The sequence below is a fragment of the Dermatophagoides pteronyssinus genome, unplaced genomic scaffold, assembly GCF_027571235.1.
Source record: "Dermatophagoides pteronyssinus isolate colony J.1.1.1.1 unplaced genomic scaffold, Derpt_VIB-CSIC_2022.12 sq0013, whole genome shotgun sequence".
Taxonomy (NCBI): Eukaryota; Metazoa; Arthropoda; class Arachnida; order Sarcoptiformes; family Pyroglyphidae; genus Dermatophagoides; species Dermatophagoides pteronyssinus.
The window spans coordinates 23,453-38,790 of NW_027461537.1; the positions used below are offsets into that span (position 1 = coordinate 23,453).

General features: G+C 28.0%; 9 protein-coding genes across 14 annotated transcripts; 6 read left to right on the plus strand and 3 right to left on the minus strand.

The window, feature by feature from the left end:
• Nucleotides 1–931: 931 nt before the first annotated feature.
• Nucleotides 932–2,592, plus strand: LOC113790765 (uncharacterized). The gene is made up of 3 exons (XM_027340468.2): nt 932–1,699; nt 1,768–2,294; nt 2,358–2,592. The coding sequence occupies exons 1-3, from the start codon at nt 1,583–1,585 to the stop codon at nt 2,527–2,529; spliced, it is 816 nt and encodes a 271-aa protein (XP_027196269.2). The 5' UTR covers nt 932–1,582; the 3' UTR covers nt 2,530–2,592.
• A 97-nt stretch (nt 2,593–2,689) lies between these two features.
• LOC113790764 (uncharacterized) lies at nt 2,690–3,761 on the plus strand. The gene has a single exon (XM_027340467.2). The coding sequence runs from the start codon at nt 2,704–2,706 to the stop codon at nt 3,712–3,714; it is 1,011 nt and encodes a 336-aa protein (XP_027196268.2). The 5' UTR covers nt 2,690–2,703; the 3' UTR covers nt 3,715–3,761.
• Nucleotides 3,762–3,967: 206 nt separating this feature from the next.
• KdelR (ER lumen protein-retaining receptor) lies at nt 3,968–5,390 on the plus strand. Its single transcript, XM_027340473.2, has 5 exons — nt 3,968–4,312; nt 4,374–4,474; nt 4,549–4,707; nt 4,771–5,023; nt 5,090–5,390. Exons 1-5 carry the CDS (start codon nt 4,222–4,224, stop codon nt 5,122–5,124), a joined length of 639 nt encoding a protein of 212 aa, XP_027196274.1. The 5' UTR covers nt 3,968–4,221; the 3' UTR covers nt 5,125–5,390.
• Nucleotides 5,391–5,570: 180 nt separating this feature from the next.
• polo (Serine/threonine-protein kinase polo) lies at nt 5,571–8,391 on the minus strand. The gene is made up of 5 exons (XM_027340456.2): nt 8,251–8,391; nt 7,841–8,040; nt 7,601–7,708; nt 6,158–7,528; nt 5,571–6,094 (listed from the first exon to the last, which is right to left on the minus strand). Exons 2-5 carry the CDS (start codon nt 7,931–7,933, stop codon nt 5,894–5,896), a joined length of 1,773 nt encoding a protein of 590 aa, XP_027196257.2. The 5' UTR covers nt 7,934–8,040; nt 8,251–8,391; the 3' UTR covers nt 5,571–5,893.
• Nucleotides 8,392–8,680: 289 nt separating this feature from the next.
• LOC113790758 (guanine nucleotide exchange factor for Rab-3A-like) lies at nt 8,681–11,125 on the plus strand. 5 transcript variants are annotated; one of them, XM_075821802.1, is made up of 3 exons: nt 8,681–8,803; nt 8,888–9,057; nt 9,314–11,125. In XM_075821802.1, the coding sequence occupies exon 3, from the start codon at nt 9,370–9,372 to the stop codon at nt 10,834–10,836; it is 1,467 nt and encodes a 488-aa protein (XP_075677917.1). In that variant the 5' UTR covers nt 8,681–8,803; nt 8,888–9,057; nt 9,314–9,369; the 3' UTR covers nt 10,837–11,125. The 5 variants fall into 5 exon arrangements, with proteins under 5 accessions (XP_075677917.1, XP_075677915.1, XP_075677916.1 ...); XM_075821800.1 differs by having other exon boundaries at nt 8,681–9,057; XM_075821801.1 differs by lacking the exon at nt 8,888–9,057 and having other exon boundaries at nt 9,210–11,125.
• Nucleotides 11,002–11,692, minus strand: Nxt1 (NTF2-related export protein 1). Its single transcript, XM_027340479.2, has one exon. The coding sequence runs from the start codon at nt 11,580–11,582 to the stop codon at nt 11,187–11,189; it is 396 nt and encodes a 131-aa protein (XP_027196280.1). The 5' UTR covers nt 11,583–11,692; the 3' UTR covers nt 11,002–11,186.
• Nucleotides 11,693–11,772: 80 nt separating this feature from the next.
• On the plus strand, nt 11,773–12,725 carry LOC113790773 (ATP synthase peripheral stalk subunit d, mitochondrial-like). The gene is made up of 3 exons (XM_027340476.2): nt 11,773–12,017; nt 12,087–12,318; nt 12,374–12,725. The coding sequence occupies exons 1-3, from the start codon at nt 11,896–11,898 to the stop codon at nt 12,563–12,565; spliced, it is 546 nt and encodes a 181-aa protein (XP_027196277.1). The 5' UTR covers nt 11,773–11,895; the 3' UTR covers nt 12,566–12,725.
• LOC113790771 (rab effector Noc2-like) lies at nt 12,638–13,801 on the minus strand. 2 transcript variants are annotated; one of them, XM_075821808.1, is made up of 5 exons: nt 13,477–13,801; nt 13,260–13,407; nt 13,055–13,184; nt 12,911–12,997; nt 12,638–12,851 (listed from the first exon to the last, which is right to left on the minus strand). In XM_075821808.1, the coding sequence occupies exons 1-5, from the start codon at nt 13,574–13,576 to the stop codon at nt 12,777–12,779; spliced, it is 540 nt and encodes a 179-aa protein (XP_075677923.1). In that variant the 5' UTR covers nt 13,577–13,801; the 3' UTR covers nt 12,638–12,776. The 2 variants fall into 2 exon arrangements, with proteins under 2 accessions (XP_075677923.1, XP_027196275.1); XM_027340474.2 differs by having other exon boundaries at nt 13,260–13,412; nt 13,477–13,638.
• Nucleotides 13,802–13,919: 118 nt separating this feature from the next.
• LOC113790772 (malignant T-cell-amplified sequence 1-B-like) lies at nt 13,920–15,239 on the plus strand. The gene is made up of 5 exons (XM_027340475.2): nt 13,920–14,055; nt 14,123–14,272; nt 14,366–14,466; nt 14,536–14,740; nt 14,849–15,239. Exons 1-5 carry the CDS (start codon nt 14,045–14,047, stop codon nt 14,928–14,930), a joined length of 549 nt encoding a protein of 182 aa, XP_027196276.1. The 5' UTR covers nt 13,920–14,044; the 3' UTR covers nt 14,931–15,239.
• Nucleotides 15,240–15,338: the final 99 nt, after the last annotated feature.

Genomic DNA, 15,338 nt, shown 5'->3' on the forward strand with positions numbered 1-15,338 from the left:
GTGTTTTGAAAATTAATACGACGACAACAATAATCGAAGATGATGTTTTGTTTATTTGTTTTGGTATAATGATACCCAGCAAAACAAAACAAAACAAAAAATATTTAAAAATATCGAAACATAAAGAGCAAAAGAAACTCAATCAAACTTATTTTTTTTATCAATTATTATAATGTGAGAAAGGGATAAAAGAATGATGATTGTTGCTGATGTTGATAATGTGATTATTTTTTACCATCATCACCATTATCATTATCATATAAATTTTTTCTTTATCATATACTACGACAACAACAACAACGATGATAATAATTAACGATATAGCAGCATCAGCAACAGCCGATAACAACTATAGCAGCGCAAAAATAATAATATTAACGACGACATTTTCTTCTTCTTCTTTTTCCTTTTTTTGAACAAAAAAAAAAGAATTACAAATTATCAACAAAATATATCGATTAACTAATAAGAAAAATGAAACAGAAAAATTATCGATATCTTCTTTTCATTTTTTCCCCATTCGAAATCAGTCGTAAATAGCCAATGATGATGATGATGATTTCAATTGGAACCGAATGATCAAAACAAAACAAAAAAATTGGTGATTGATTGAAAACGGAATGGTCAAAGTACAATTATTTTTTTTATTTATCTCTTTTAAGATGTTTTTAGTTCCATACATAACGGTATTTTATTATCATTTTACTTTTTTATTATTATGATTCGATTATATGTGGATTATAAAAAGAGATATTTATCATTTGATGATATATACAAAATTTTTAATTAAAATTAATTATTATTAAAATTTATAAATCAATAACGACATCTATGAACAATAACGGAAATAATAAATTGATTAATTCATTTAAAAAACTGTAATCGAAAATGTTTATAATGGAAATCATTTAGTTTGTTAAAATTCTTTGAAAAAATTTGTCCTCATCCAGGAGACATAACTAAACAATGATCGTATCAAAAGTGAGTCTAGTTATGCTAACATCCTGTTGAATAAACGAAAAACATCCGCATTTAATATCCTACTTTTGATATTGAATGCAATTTTTGCAGGCACATTGTTGCCCAAATTTTGCCAAAGATTTTTTTTTTCAATTGATTAGAAAAAATAATGTTGATTCTCGTGACTTTGTCGAATGTTGTTGTTATAAATCTAGCATCATCATGATTATATCAACAAATCGCGATAATTTTTTTTTTGAATGTTTTAATGATTCGAATGTGATTATAATCCTATCTGTAAACAAAAATTTTGATGAAAATTGATTTTTTTGTTTTGTTTCTCAATGCAAAAAAATATTATCGATTGTATCGCGATACAGTACACCATCTCTTGTCACTCACAAGATGTTGTTGTTTGTTTTTTTTTATGAATCGTTTTTTGTTTTGTTTTTAACAACTGCATTAGCATCGTCATTTAGATCTTAAATGTCCAATTAAATGATCTTTAAGACGTAGATTTATTATTTTTAAATTTTATCTTATAAAATAAGCATATTTAGCGTTTGAATCGCTACACATAAATATTCCGTTTTAAAGACATTAAATCAAAATTGACGACAAAATGGACGATGATCTACAAATTCTAACTTTACCATATAATAATGATCTATATGCTATACATCGTAAAACGAATAATATTAAAGTGATAATTCTACTTGTTTTGCATGCTATTCTAGTTGTAAGTTGAACATGAAATTGTATTATTTATTATTGAATTTGTAATTATTGTCCTATTCTTTTTCATAGATCATAAATTGGTTATTAAGCTTTGTATTTCCTTTGGAACAACATAATCTTGTTAATTTAGTATGGCATGAAGAAGAAGAAACAAAAATCAACTTATTAAATTCCTATAATCTAGCTATATATTCACAACTTATTCTTTGGCTACTTAGTTTATTGATAAAACATTATTTAAAAAATCTTTATTATCGAAGATTACGTATTCTTGGCTATAATAATCATCATGATAAAGTTAGAAAACATGTATCATTATCAAGTTTTTTTCTACATGTAGCAAATGGCCTTCTTTTGATCAGTACGGTCATATTCAATCATTCCGATCATCTTGAAATATTTGGCATGCATTTAAAACCTATTAATGCAATCGAAATAATTATTTCGGCCGCATCCATTCCGATATTGATCAACATTCATGTACACATTTATCATGAGATTAAATTTCGTCGTAGCCGTAATCCACCGGATGTTTTTTGTGTTGATGATCCATCACGACGTTTGACTTCGGATGGTCTTAATCAAGTGGCTATTAGGTATGTGTTAAAGTTGTTTCTAAAAAACATTTCTGACTTGGAAATTTCTATCCTATAAATTAGATCGTCATCTTTTCTGGAAGATTTATTAGAAAATCAAGCTGATTTGATTTATAATCTAAAGCTACAGAATTCGCATTTAAGAGAATTACTTTATAAAGCAACGAGTAATCAAAATGGCGACAATCAACCTGAACCTACATCATCGGCAACGACAAATAGGGATGGAAATTAATTATTTTTGATAAACATTGTATTTCATTTTTTTGGTTTAAGAATTAAAAGAATATTTGTAAAATCATTAAAAAAAAATTTTTGCTTTCAAAAAAATTGAATTTGCTCGATACAATCGATTATGATCACCATCATTGACAAAAGTCACGTGATCAGCCAGCGTGTCGAAAATGTCATGATTTTTTTTTATGGTGTTGATACAAGAGTGTGCTATTGCATCTATGGTTTAAAAATTTTGAAATTCCAAAAAATGAAAAACAGCAATCTCAAAAAAGAAATATCACCGAATTGGAAAAAATTATGTGCTCAGAAAATTTCATCACAAAAGTTGAATAAAGAATGTAATGATAATGTTCTTGGTAAGCGAAAAATAATGAAAACGAAATCCAATACAACGACTAATGCTGGGAAAACAAACGGTATTATCGATACTAAAATTGATAAAATCACCAATGGTAATGATAATGTTCAAAAGATTTTAACCAATTTTGGTTTACAACAAAATCAGGAAAAAATATGGTTTGATGGAGTTGATCCACATTTGATTCGAACAACACAATTACCATCAAATTCAAGTCTTTGTCAGGAAAAATCATCAAAAGAATTGACGAATGCTATAGCCATCGATTGTGAAATGGTCGGTACTGGATATGGTGGTAGTAATTCAGCATTGGCTCGAATTTCAATTGTTAATCTATACGGACATTGTGTTTATGATAAATATGTTAAACCGATCGAAAAGGTTACCGATTATCGTACACAAGTTTCTGGCATACGACCTGAACATCTTGAAAATGCTATCGATTTTAAAACCGTACAACGTGAAGTATGTGAAATGATTGATGGTAGAATTTTAGTTGGCCATGCTATTCATCATGATCTTAGTGTATTATATCTATCACATCCGAAACAAATGATTCGTGATACAAGTGTATATTTTAAACGTTTTTTCAAAGGATGTACACCATCATTAAAACGATTAGCTAATGTTTATTTAAATGTAAAAATACAGGATGGTGAACATGATTCGATAATCGATGCACAGGCAACAATGAGATTATATACATTATTTAAAAAAGAATGGGAATCAATAATCAATTCGAAAGCTAAACGTAAAGAAAGACGAAAAAAGAAAAGAAAAACTAATGAAACGTCAGCAATACAATTAAATTCATCGAATAATTAATAATTAGTTTTCTTAATTAAATTCTTTTTTTTTAATTTGTGATAAAGAAAATATGTTTGAAATAAAATTCTTTTTTTTTTAACCCGAAAAAATAATCCATTTTGATTCTAACGAATAAATCGGGTAAAAATAGCGGAAAAAAATAATGGTTTGCCAAGTGAAACAAAAAAAAAAAATACACGCTTTTCTGTTGGCGATGACTGTGTGTGTTTGTGTGTTTTTCTTTTTTTGTTGTATGCCACAGGGCTGATTGTTTATGAATAGAATTCATCCAATTATAACCTACACGTCATTCTGACAGCCAAAAAAAAGAAAAGAAAAAGTTTTCAATTTGGTTTTTTTTTTGTTTTCAATATTTCGATCCGGTCGAAGTTCAATAACAAATAATTGATTTTTCAGAATTTGTTTTTACAAAAAATCAAAAAAAAACTAGTGCCTATTCCATTCGAAATTTTTTGAATGAATTTTGTGTTTAGAATAAAATAGCATCATCATCATCCATTCATAATGAATATTTTTCGATTAACCGGCGATCTAGCACATTTGGCCGCCATCATAATATTATTATTAAAAATATGGAAAACACGTTCCTGTTCGGGTATGTTTATCGTTAGCAATCAGTTAGAATTGACTAAAAAAATGAAAAATTTAATCTACAGGAATCTCGGGTAAAAGTCAGATTTTATTCACTGTTGTTTACATTACACGTTATCTTGATCTGTTTACCAGTTTTATTTCTGCTTATAATACGTTAATGAAGGTAAAAAAATTTATTTTTCTTAATGAAAAAAAAGAAATTTTAATTTCTATAATTTTGTTTTAAAAATCATACAGATTATCTTTATTGTTTCATCGTTGGCAACAGTTTATTTGATATATTATAAATTTAAAGCAACATATGATCGAAATCATGATACGTTTCGTATTGAATTTCTAATTATTCCATCCATTATATTAGCATTATTGATACGACATGAATTCACTGTTATGGAGGTAATTATGATTTGTTTTTTTCCGCTTGATTATATCATTATGGTATTATTCTTTGAACATTAGGTGTTATGGACATTTTCAATCTATTTGGAAGCTGTTGCCATATTACCGCAATTATTTTTGGTATCAAAAACTGGTGAAGCCGAAACAATTACATCACATTATCTGTTTGCATTAGGCTCATATCGTGGTCTTTATCTATTGAATTGGATTTGGCGTTATTATTTTGAAAATTTTCTTGATTGGATATCGATTGTTGCCGGTTTTGTTCAAACTGTATTGTATTGTGACTTTTTCTATTTATATGTCACACGTGGTAAGTATTTTTTTGGAATGATCACAATTAGTCGAATCCATTCTGACGGTATTTTATTCCTCACAGTTTTACATGGTCGTAAACTAAGGCTTCCAGCATAAATAAATACGAACAAAATCAATAATAACCGCACCAAGATTCAAAACTGATTGAAAAATTCAGCCAAAACCAAGATGAATGATAATATACTAAAGGTGTTATAATATACATAATAAATGTGCGAATAATATTAATTGTGTGAGTGTTGTGAATATTTAAAACAAAACAAAACAAAAAAAAGATTCGGTTTTCTGCTCATCGTCATCATCATCATCATTTAAACCAACAACAACATTATTACCATCATAAAATTTAAATGATTTTTCAATTTTTATATTTAAAAAAAATATTACTATATAAATTTTATTCAAATTTGAAACAAAACAAATTTTTTTTTCTGATAATTTTTAATTTGATTATTAAAACCAAAATGGCATTGGAATTGAATAAAAAAAAAGTTGTAAAATTTTAAATGAAAAAAACATTGAATGGGGGAAATTTCGTTAAATGACCATGCCTTAAGTATGTTTTATTATTATTTACATTAATTGGATCACATGGAAATCTTAGTGATCTTGTATAAATAGTGAATATATTTTGTTGAATTGTAAATTAAGAATTAAAATGTATAAAAAAGTGTGTAAAAAAGTTAATAGAAAATAAGTCTTGTATTCTTTTAAGATAAGAATTAAGATGATTTAGATAGTTATTTTTTTCAGTATGTATTAAAGTCAAATCAAATGTGATAAATTATTGATCAGTGATTATAATAAGTTATAGATGAAGAATTTATAGCCAAATGTGTAGATACTTATAAATATAGTCGATACTTCATTTTTTCAATGCCTTTTTTTGTAAATGTACCAATACTTCTTTAGCATATTTTAAACGATTTAATAGTTCGGAATTGACACCATGTTCTTCAAGAAGTGAAAATTTATATGCTCGAAAATCACCCGTTTCATTTACATAAGTAACGGCAGCCATATGTGGACATAATATTAATTTAATATGATCTTTGAAGTAATTTATCTAGAAACAAATTTGATTAGTCATTTTGATAATAATGATAATTTTTTTTCAGATTCAACTTACCTGAACAGTACCGTTGGTCAGATGAAAAACAATGGCACTATTTGTACGGAACCAAATGTTAATATATGGTACTCTAACCATGTCTTCTTTTTCTCCCAATTGTTGTCTTTGTCGTTCACCCATTTTCATTAGATGACAATTCATATAATTTCTAAAATAACGGAATAATGTTGTCTTTTTAACAAGATGATTAGGAGCATAGGCAGAATTATATTTGTAATATTCTTCAACACCATTCTTGTCGATGTAATGAAAATTCGTTTCGTCGGGCATCAATATGAATTTAGTCAAATCATTGAATAATACACCAATACTGTTATCGCATAATTGATAGCCAATACCATAACGATCAGTATAATCAACCCATTTACTAACCCAATAGCATGGAATTGATGCTGGATGTTCAGCTTCATCATCGTTTGATGGTGGTTTTGAACGCAATCGGTTGGAGCTTAATAATTTTGACAATTGTTCACGTAATTCTGATAGATAATAATCAGATGGTTCATTTTCATTCAGTGGTTGTAATGGAACAAGTTCTCTGTTGTTGGCTGGTTGATTATCACCGGCCATCGGAGTCTGACCATTAGTTTCTTTGGCACTTTGCCCATCTTTAGCTTGATTAGCCATCTCGGAGAATGGTCGTCGGAAACCTTCACCGTGAGCAAGTATTGAAAGACGATTTTCATTGATACGTGGTGCAACACTAAGACATGATGTTGGCAAACATGATGGAATATAATTATTGTTCAAATATGGATCATTAAGAATTTGTTGCATTGTTGGACGTTTACTTGGATCAGCTTGAAGCATTTTATGAATAAATGTAGCCAATTCTGGATTTATATCATTCGGTATAGTATAATCATTTTTTTTAATTTTTCGATAAGTGTTTTTTAATTCTTCCGTTTCGAATGGTGGTCTGCCAACAGCCATTGTAAACACAATACAACCTAATGACCATACATCTACTTCGAATCCATGTCCAGCTTCTAATAATATTTCCGGTGCAATATAATTTGGTGTACCGCATAATGTTTTTCTTTGTTCACCTGGATTTAATTTGGTTGCAAGACCAAAATCGCCTAATTTTACTTGCATATCATCATTAAGAAATAGATTTCCTAATTTAAGATCACGATGTACGATACGTGAATTATGTAGATAAACACAAGCCAATGTTATTTGACGAACATAATAACGTAATTCTGCTTCACTAATACGTTTACGTCGTTTTTGCATTTCCATCAATGAACGTTTACCACATAATTCCAATATGATGTATACAAAATTTGAATCTTCAAAAAATGAATAAAATTTGACAATATGTTTATGATCCACACTACGATGTATGGATATTTCTAAACTCATCTTTAGAATTAATGAAACAAAAGATAGAAAATAATTGTAATCAATGAAAAATGAAAAAAAAAGTTTATTCACCTTTGTCTTATGTTTATCTTTGACCAATTGAGTTTTGGAAATAACTTTACAGGCATACATTTTTTTTGTTGATAAATCAGTATATTCATAGCATTTGGCAAAACCACCCTGTATATGTATTAATATTATTATTAAATTGGAAAAAAAGCAACCCGATTAATGACATTAAACAATCAAAATTTGTTATATAAAAAGTGTGTAGGTGGACATCGAAAAATAATAATAAAAATTGCTACATACACGGCCAAGAAATTTGCCTCGTTGATATTGTTTTTTCGTCTGTGGATTTATAATAATATCTGGTATATCAATCTTTGCTGTTTTGTCAGTCATTTTTATTTTTTCGTCGGGAAATTCTATTTTTCCAAAAAATTTCAACACCAATAAACGGTTGATGGAAATAAATTTTGAACAATTATTGGGCAACGAGGCAAAAATTTCTAATGAATTAAAAACAAACAAACAAACAAATCAAACATAAAACTTAATTATTCAATGAGATGAAACTAAATTAATAATGATGAAATAAAAACAATTTAATCAAATGATCATTTTAAAAATCACAATTTAAAAGAAATTTGGAAAAATATTTTTTCAATATTTAATGTATTTGAAACACACCAAATGATAAAACACACAAAGAAACTTACAATTTCGTGATGATGTTAAGGCCAAAAGTTAGAGAAAAAAGAAAAGAAAATAAAAATGAATTTTACCGAAGTTTGAACAAACAAACAAACAGCACACACACACATCGAACATACAACGATTTTTTCGTTTGTTTGTTAACGGTCAAATGTTTCGATGGGTGGAGTTATCAAAAACACGATATATCAAGACGACACGCACTTTCAACTGATATTATCATCAAACCAAACCAAACCAACCACACTGATCATCATTCACGATTCATTTGAAAAAAAAACCGATGATTGTTGAACCAATGAAAACGCAGGGTTTTAATATGAACAGGTTTCCACACTCAATTAGTTTTTAAACGCGAAAAGGAAAGAAAATGAAATTCAAAAATCGAAAATCGAATTTTTCGAATTGCGCATGCGATTTTTGTTGTTTGATTTTAATTTTTCGAATGTTAACGACTTTTTATTCGTTGTTGTTGTCGTCGTCGTCGTCGTCGGCTATTGACCATTGAATTGAATGATGTTTGCGTGATGTGTGTGTGGGATCGGTAATTGACAAGAGGTTATTATCATTATTTGAGTTAAATATTCAATTTTTTAATAATATCCGAACATTAACCCTTTTCGTTATTCAATGGAAATAAAGCGATTCTTTTTTTTTGTCACATTGATGATGATGAAATTTTTCAATTGAGAAATGGTTTATAAAGCGCCAAACAAAATCATTATCATTCGGGATCCATTGCGCCATCTACTACTATCAAATCAAAATGAATGAATGAATGAAAAAATTGGGAAAAATTCTGACCAAAATTTGTCCGTATTTTTCGTATTTACGTTTCCTTTTTTTTATTTTATTAAACGTCAGCTATTTTGTTGTTGTTGAATGATTCGATTTGCGCAATGGTTACGACAATGACAACCAAAACACAATAATTGACATCATCATTTGATATTTATTTATTTAGATTTTGGATATGAATTTTTTTTTTTTTTTTGGTTCCCCTATTTAAATTGAAACAAAAATTCGCAAATTGTTCATTGTTGCCCAAAACTTTTTTAACCCCTTTAGATTTTATGTAATGATCGATTTTTGGATCCAAAAGCAATAATTTGGAATTATTCGAAATGAATAATAGTGATAATAGCCATAACCATAATGAAAATGAAAATCATTCTCATAAACAAATTATATCAAATGACGAACCTTTATCATCATCATCGACATCATCTTCATCATTATCAATATATTCATCACCGGTAAATTCACCGAATCGACCACAATCTCAGCAACAACAACACCCACGAGGTGATCAAATGATTAATTCTGATTATGAAGAATTAATTCGACAAACAAAACAACGAATGTCAATGAAATTTGAATGTTTGGAAAAAGAAACAGGATTAACATTATCCACTCAAGATTGTTCAGTAAAAAAATCGAATATTAACACCATCAAGAATAATAATGAAAATGATGTTATTAATGATAATAATCAATTGATTGAACAATCGAATGAATGTAATCGTTTAAAAGAAGAACTTCGATTAAAAAATGAAATTATTGATAAAATGTATCAGATACGTGTTCAGGTTGATAGTGAGCTAGAAGATCTTACAGCATCGCTGTTTGAAGAAGCTAATAAAATGGTCTATTCGGCTAATGTTCTAAGAGATCGTGCCGAAAAAGAATTACATGAAGCAAATTTAAAGATTGATATGCTTACAGCTGAAGTTCAGGCATTAAAATTATTGGTAATAACATCGACACCATCTAAACCAAATGCTCATCTTCATCCACAATTAAATTGTTCGAATTCATCATCAACTTTACCAACTTCGGGTAGTCATCATCATCATCACCAAAAATCTAACAACAATAATAATAATACTCCATCACCAAAACAAAAACAATCTAAACATCATCAATCGATGCCGAAAAAATCCCCGAGTAATTATGAATTAATAAGTAATTCTAAATCATTTGAACAAACAAAATTATCAACAATCGATGATGATAATAATAATGATGATATTGATGAACAATTTGATGATATCAATGAAATTGATCCAGTTTTTTATGAAGAATTTCAAGAATGGCGTAAATGTCCAACACTTGAACCAATATGTTCAAATTTTATGAAACGTATATATGATGAAGAAATATATCCGGTATTTAATTTTAAAAATAAACATCTTACATCATTAGTTCTTCGTTCAATTGAATCAAATACATTAACAGTTGAAATGATTGGCAATAATAATAATAATGAACAAAAAAAATTACCATTTCCAAAAAAATGTGCATTATTACAAATGTCTCGTATATGTCGATATCGTATGCAAATTGATTCAAATTCTAATCAAAATATTAATAATGGCCATAATCAATGGTATTTTATATCACAATTATGTCGTAATAGAATTATTACAGTCTGTGATTTATTCTGTTATCTACGTTATGTACAACAAGGACTAGTCAAAAGTAATTTAAAAGATATTTATTTACAAATAATGAAACGCCGACGTAATATTGCTTTATCAAAATTAGGTTTTACACCGACTAATACTAATGTTATTAGTGGACAAAATTGATAATGAAACAAAAAAAAGAACAAACAAACAAACAACAAAAACTTATGATTCCTTTTTTGTAAATCCGACGACCAATTTCAACCAAAGAAAACAAACTTTAGCTCAACAGGAAAAAGATCTCAATGATTTATCGATTCCAGTGAAAAAAAATGAGACTAATATTAATAATAATAATATAGTGATGTCGAATATTTATTTGCTTTAAAGAAAAATTTCTTTTCGTTGTTTTTATTTAGAATGCCATGTGTGTGTTGAATGAAGATTAATTAAATAGATAATTAAAATGAAATTCTATACAAATGATGCGATGATGACAACAATTTTTTCTTTGTTATTCTGTTTTTTTGAAATTAATAATTTCGAAATGTATCGGTTACAATTTTCCAAACATTATTTTCAGCAATCAACATAAATGATTCATTAAAATGTTGTTGTCGACGATTAATTGCCATACGACCATTACATGTAACCAATATACTGGTATGATCTTTTGATATAATCGGTGATACTGGTTGTGAATCGATACCATTTAAATTTGTATCAATACCAGGTAGATTTGTATAAAATTGTACAATATTTGCTTTACCAACAATATGATTACCATTCCAAATTAATGTTGCCGTATCATGATATAGTTGACCAATTAGATGACGATTTTTATCCAATTGTTCATAAAATAATTCGGCAAATTTTTTACCACTTTCACATGCATGATTTATTTTCAATGTTGATGATTGTAATGCCATTGTTTTTTTTCAAAAAAGATGATTATTTGGAACTAAAAAACGAAAAAAAAAGATTCAATTTATCCAAAATCACATTTATGCGGCATGAATGACTCATTAACGTTAGATGGCACCATTAAAAAAAGTTTCTCTGGAAGACTTTAGTGAAAAAAGTTTTTTCGGAAAATTTAATTCCTTAAGTCCTCAATGACATCAATGTGTGTTTGTGTTGTTTGATATCAAGTTCATTGTTTGGCCAACTCGATTCCGAATTTAAGGTTTATGTTGTTTTGAACGGGATAAATATCCGGTAAAAATTGAAAAAAAAATCACGATGGCTGCCAACCGAATTAGTAAATCATCGATTGATTGGGCCAAATTTGCTTCGGCTGTACCGAAAAATGAAATGAAAAATTTCAATGCATTCAAAGCTCGTTCCGATGCTTATTTGGTCAGGTGAGTTTTTTTTTGGTTAAAGAATTGATCAAGTTAAAATTATTCATATTCACATTTGTTTTTTTTTAGAGCAATGGCCTATCCTGAAAATCCACCAGAAATCAATTTCAATGAATACAAGGCACGTTTATCGAACAAAGATTTGGTACAAAAACTTGAACAAGCATATAAATCATTGAAGATTCCTTATCCAAAAAATACGGTCGCTGCTGAAATTGATCAACAAGAATTGGAATATAAAAAAACATGTGATGCATATGTATCGATTGCTAATTCAAAAATTGCTGAAGCTGAAAAATTGGTATGAATAATTTCTAATCAAAATTGATATCCCTATAAATTTTTTCTTCTTTCAGCGTAAAAAATTCGAAATGATGCTTCCGGTACGTGACATGAACAATGAAGATTTTACATTGACCTTTCCGGATTGGGTATGTACATTGGAAAGTCCATCCATTTATCCACATTTCGAGAAAACACCCGGCCTTTCTAAAGAAGAACGTGAACGTTTGGCTGCACCGGATGGTAAACCATATTCGACTGTATAAAAAAAAATGGAAGCAAAATCCTATGATTGTTTTAGCTAATTAATCATTTAAAAAGTTTCAGGCAATAATCACTTTGGTGATAAGATTTTTATTTGTCTGATGAATAGAATTAATTTGAATAAAAATAAAAAATTATCATTTTTTTCTTAAAACAAAACAATGTAAGCAATGGTTTTTTTTGGATATTCGAATCGTATGTTCTGTTTCGAATCTATTTCATTGAAAGATTTTCAGATTCAAGTTGTTGTTTTACTTCATGAAAAAATGAACCAGATTTTTTCAATATCTATCAAAATTTAAAAGATTTAGATGGAAAGTTAGCAACTTATTAAGAACAAAACTTACTTCTGTAATTTCTGAACATATTTTACAAAACCAAATAGTTTCATTTTGATGATTGATCGTATCGACACCACATTTATTACATACTAACTGTAATAGAATTATTGTTAAATAAAAAATTTTGTTCGAATGAAATTTGTTTCTTACCTTAGAACATCCTTGACATTCATGTGCATTATGATTGAAAAAACCAAAAGATTCATTACATAATATACAGGTGTAATGGCCATCACCACGTGCATTTCTTTTCATATTTTTCAATCGTTCAATCATTTTGCTTGATTTTTATGGGAAAAAAATTGAAACATAATATGAGTTGATTTGAGATATAACCGGAAAAAAATCCAATTACCCAATTCGTTTTTTTTCAATTTCATCCGATTGTTGTGCACGACTTATAACATCTATAATAGTTTTTCGTTCCTGTTCGGTAATTTTATCATTACGATTCGATGAATGTAATGTTTGAAATTGTTTCGTTTTACATGACCATCCTGATTCTAATCTAAACAACAACAACAACAGGAAATTAAATTAAATCCAACAACCTATTCATGATAATAACTTACTTGGCACGTAACATAAGCTCACGATCATTTGGACATGTCCAATTACTTTCGGTACGATCATTTGAAGAATTTGATGTACCAACAACAATATTAGTATCATTATTATTGACTATTATTCGTGAATCCATATCCATATGGTAGGATTCAATTGATGCAATTTCATAACAACAACAAAAAATACCAATAAATGACGTCAGCGACAAACTATATAGTTGAATTATAGGGAAAAGTAATTCCAGATTGAAATTGTTCAATGAAAAAATTAGGTATTTTCTGAATTAATGAATTTTTGTCGCTAATATCATCTCATATCTTCATTGTTAACGAATGTTTTTTGGCCATTCATTTGATAACCGAAACTAATTTTTGTTTTACGAAACAAAAAAAAAATTCAAAAATATTCGAAATTTGAATTACAAGAAAAATTTCCCAAAAAAATACTATTCGATTTTTGATATATTCGGAAACTATTCTTACATGTGGCTGCTAAACACATCATCGACAATAGTCAAATTAAAAAAAACAATTTCATGTTTTTAGTTTTCATTTGAAAATCAATCAATCAATCATGTTCAAAAAGTAATCAATTTCCATGTTAATTAATTTTTTTTTTTGATAAAATTCTTTATTCTCTTTTCTTAAACAGATTTGAAGATACAAATGTATCGGGTGTCACGCAGCTTAAATCAAGCGTACAAAAAGGTATTAAAAATCGATTGGTCGAACAATTTCCATATATCGAAAATTATATCGATGAAATTATACCGAAAAAAGAAAATCTTCGTATAGTTAAATGGTAAATTGTTTTTCATATTTCTGTTTCTGTTGAAAAATCCCAATTCAATAAATATTGATTTCTACCCACTCATCTTTTGCATCTTAAATTTAGCCAAGATCATATCGAAGTAATTGTCAATTCAGCTGGTGATTATCTATTCTTTCGACAACGTGATGATTGTTATTATCCTACACTTCGTTTAATTCATAAATGTATGTTTTTTGTTTCTGTCTTTGTTTTTAAATCAATCAATGAAAATCTTTTTGTATGAACCATTTTAGATCCATTTATTTGTCCATTGATGCAAGTAGATGAAGGTGCTATTACATTTGTATTATCTGGTGCAAATATTATGTGTCCAGGATTAACATCAAAAGGTGCCATAATGACTGATGGATTACCGGCTGAAACAATTGTTACTGTTATGGCTGAACATAAACAAAATGCATTAGCTGTTGGTAAATTGAAAATGTCCGTCGATGATATGTAAGTATTTTTTTCTTTTTTCTTCAATATTTTGCAAACAATCAAAAAAAAAAATCCATTATTTTTATTTTTCTTTCTTTCTTTTCACATTCATTCATTGAAATTCAGTGCCAAAATTAATCGTGGTGTTGCTATTGAAAATATACATTTTCTTAACGATGGCCTATGGCGTCTTAAACCAAACAAATGAAATATTTTTTTTTTCAAATTTAAATTTTACTGTTTAATTTCACATTTTTCAACCAACAAGATTTATGAGAAAATTTTTTCACAATATCAACATTACATAACAAATAGCATATTTATACTGGAGCAAATGATAATAAATACTGGATCCAATATCAACAGAAAACTTTGGATGATTTTTTTCTCTTCAAAAATGTTCATCTTTTTGTATATATTTATATGAATTTGTTTCGCTCTCTGATGTATGTGTTTAATTAATGAATTTATAGAATTCACATTTTTTTTGTGAATAAAAATGATGGCAGTTGTGAAATGATGATTCTTTTTTTTTGTCGATAGAGGCAGAATATCGATATGAATGAACAGGGTGATGGTGTGTGTATTTTATGGTGATGATGATGATGGTATTATA

Coding starts and splice junctions, on each gene's coding strand:
- LOC113790764 (XM_027340467.2), top strand. CDS start 2,704: ATGATTTTTTTTTATGGTGTTGATACAAGAGTGTGCTATTGCATCTAT.
- KdelR (XM_027340473.2), top strand. CDS start 4,222: ATGAATATTTTTCGATTAACCGGCGATCTAGCACATTTGGCCGCCATC. Junction 4,313..4,373: donor GAAAACACGTTCCTGTTCGG/GTATGTTTATCG, acceptor TTTAATCTACAG/GAATCTCGGGTAAAAGTCAG. Junction 5,024..5,089: donor CTATTTATATGTCACACGTG/GTAAGTATTTTT, acceptor TATTCCTCACAG/TTTTACATGGTCGTAAACTA.
- LOC113790772 (XM_027340475.2), top strand. Junction 14,273..14,365: donor AATCTTCGTATAGTTAAATG/GTAAATTGTTTT, acceptor TCTTAAATTTAG/CCAAGATCATATCGAAGTAA. Junction 14,741..14,848: donor AAAATGTCCGTCGATGATAT/GTAAGTATTTTT, acceptor ATTGAAATTCAG/TGCCAAAATTAATCGTGGTG.
- LOC113790773 (XM_027340476.2), top strand. CDS start 11,896: ATGGCTGCCAACCGAATTAGTAAATCATCGATTGATTGGGCCAAATTT. Junction 12,018..12,086: donor TCCGATGCTTATTTGGTCAG/GTGAGTTTTTTT, acceptor GTTTTTTTTTAG/AGCAATGGCCTATCCTGAAA. Junction 12,319..12,373: donor TTGCTGAAGCTGAAAAATTG/GTATGAATAATT, acceptor TTCTTCTTTCAG/CGTAAAAAATTCGAAATGAT.
- LOC113790771 (XM_027340474.2), bottom strand. CDS start 13,610: ATGGATATGGATTCACGAATAATAGTCAATAATAATGATACTAATATT. Junction 13,413..13,476: donor GAGCTTATGTTACGTGCCAA/GTAAGTTATTAT, acceptor GTTGTTGTTTAG/ATTAGAATCAGGATGGTCAT. Junction 13,185..13,259: donor ATTGAAAAAAAACGAATTGG/GTAATTGGATTT, acceptor ATAAAAATCAAG/CAAAATGATTGAACGATTGA.
- Nxt1 (XM_027340479.2), bottom strand. CDS start 11,582: ATGGCATTACAATCATCAACATTGAAAATAAATCATGCATGTGAAAGT.
- polo (XM_027340456.2), bottom strand. CDS start 7,933: ATGACTGACAAAACAGCAAAGATTGATATACCAGATATTATTATAAAT. Junction 7,529..7,600: donor AAGATAAACATAAGACAAAG/GTGAATAAACTT, acceptor TTAATTCTAAAG/ATGAGTTTAGAAATATCCAT. Junction 6,095..6,157: donor TGACCAACGGTACTGTTCAG/GTAAGTTGAATC, acceptor ATTTGTTTCTAG/ATAAATTACTTCAAAGATCA.
- LOC113790765 (XM_027340468.2), top strand. CDS start 1,583: ATGGACGATGATCTACAAATTCTAACTTTACCATATAATAATGATCTA. Junction 1,700..1,767: donor TTTTGCATGCTATTCTAGTT/GTAAGTTGAACA, acceptor TCTTTTTCATAG/ATCATAAATTGGTTATTAAG. Junction 2,295..2,357: donor CTTAATCAAGTGGCTATTAG/GTATGTGTTAAA, acceptor CCTATAAATTAG/ATCGTCATCTTTTCTGGAAG.
- LOC113790758 (XM_075821800.1), top strand. CDS start 9,370: ATGAATAATAGTGATAATAGCCATAACCATAATGAAAATGAAAATCAT.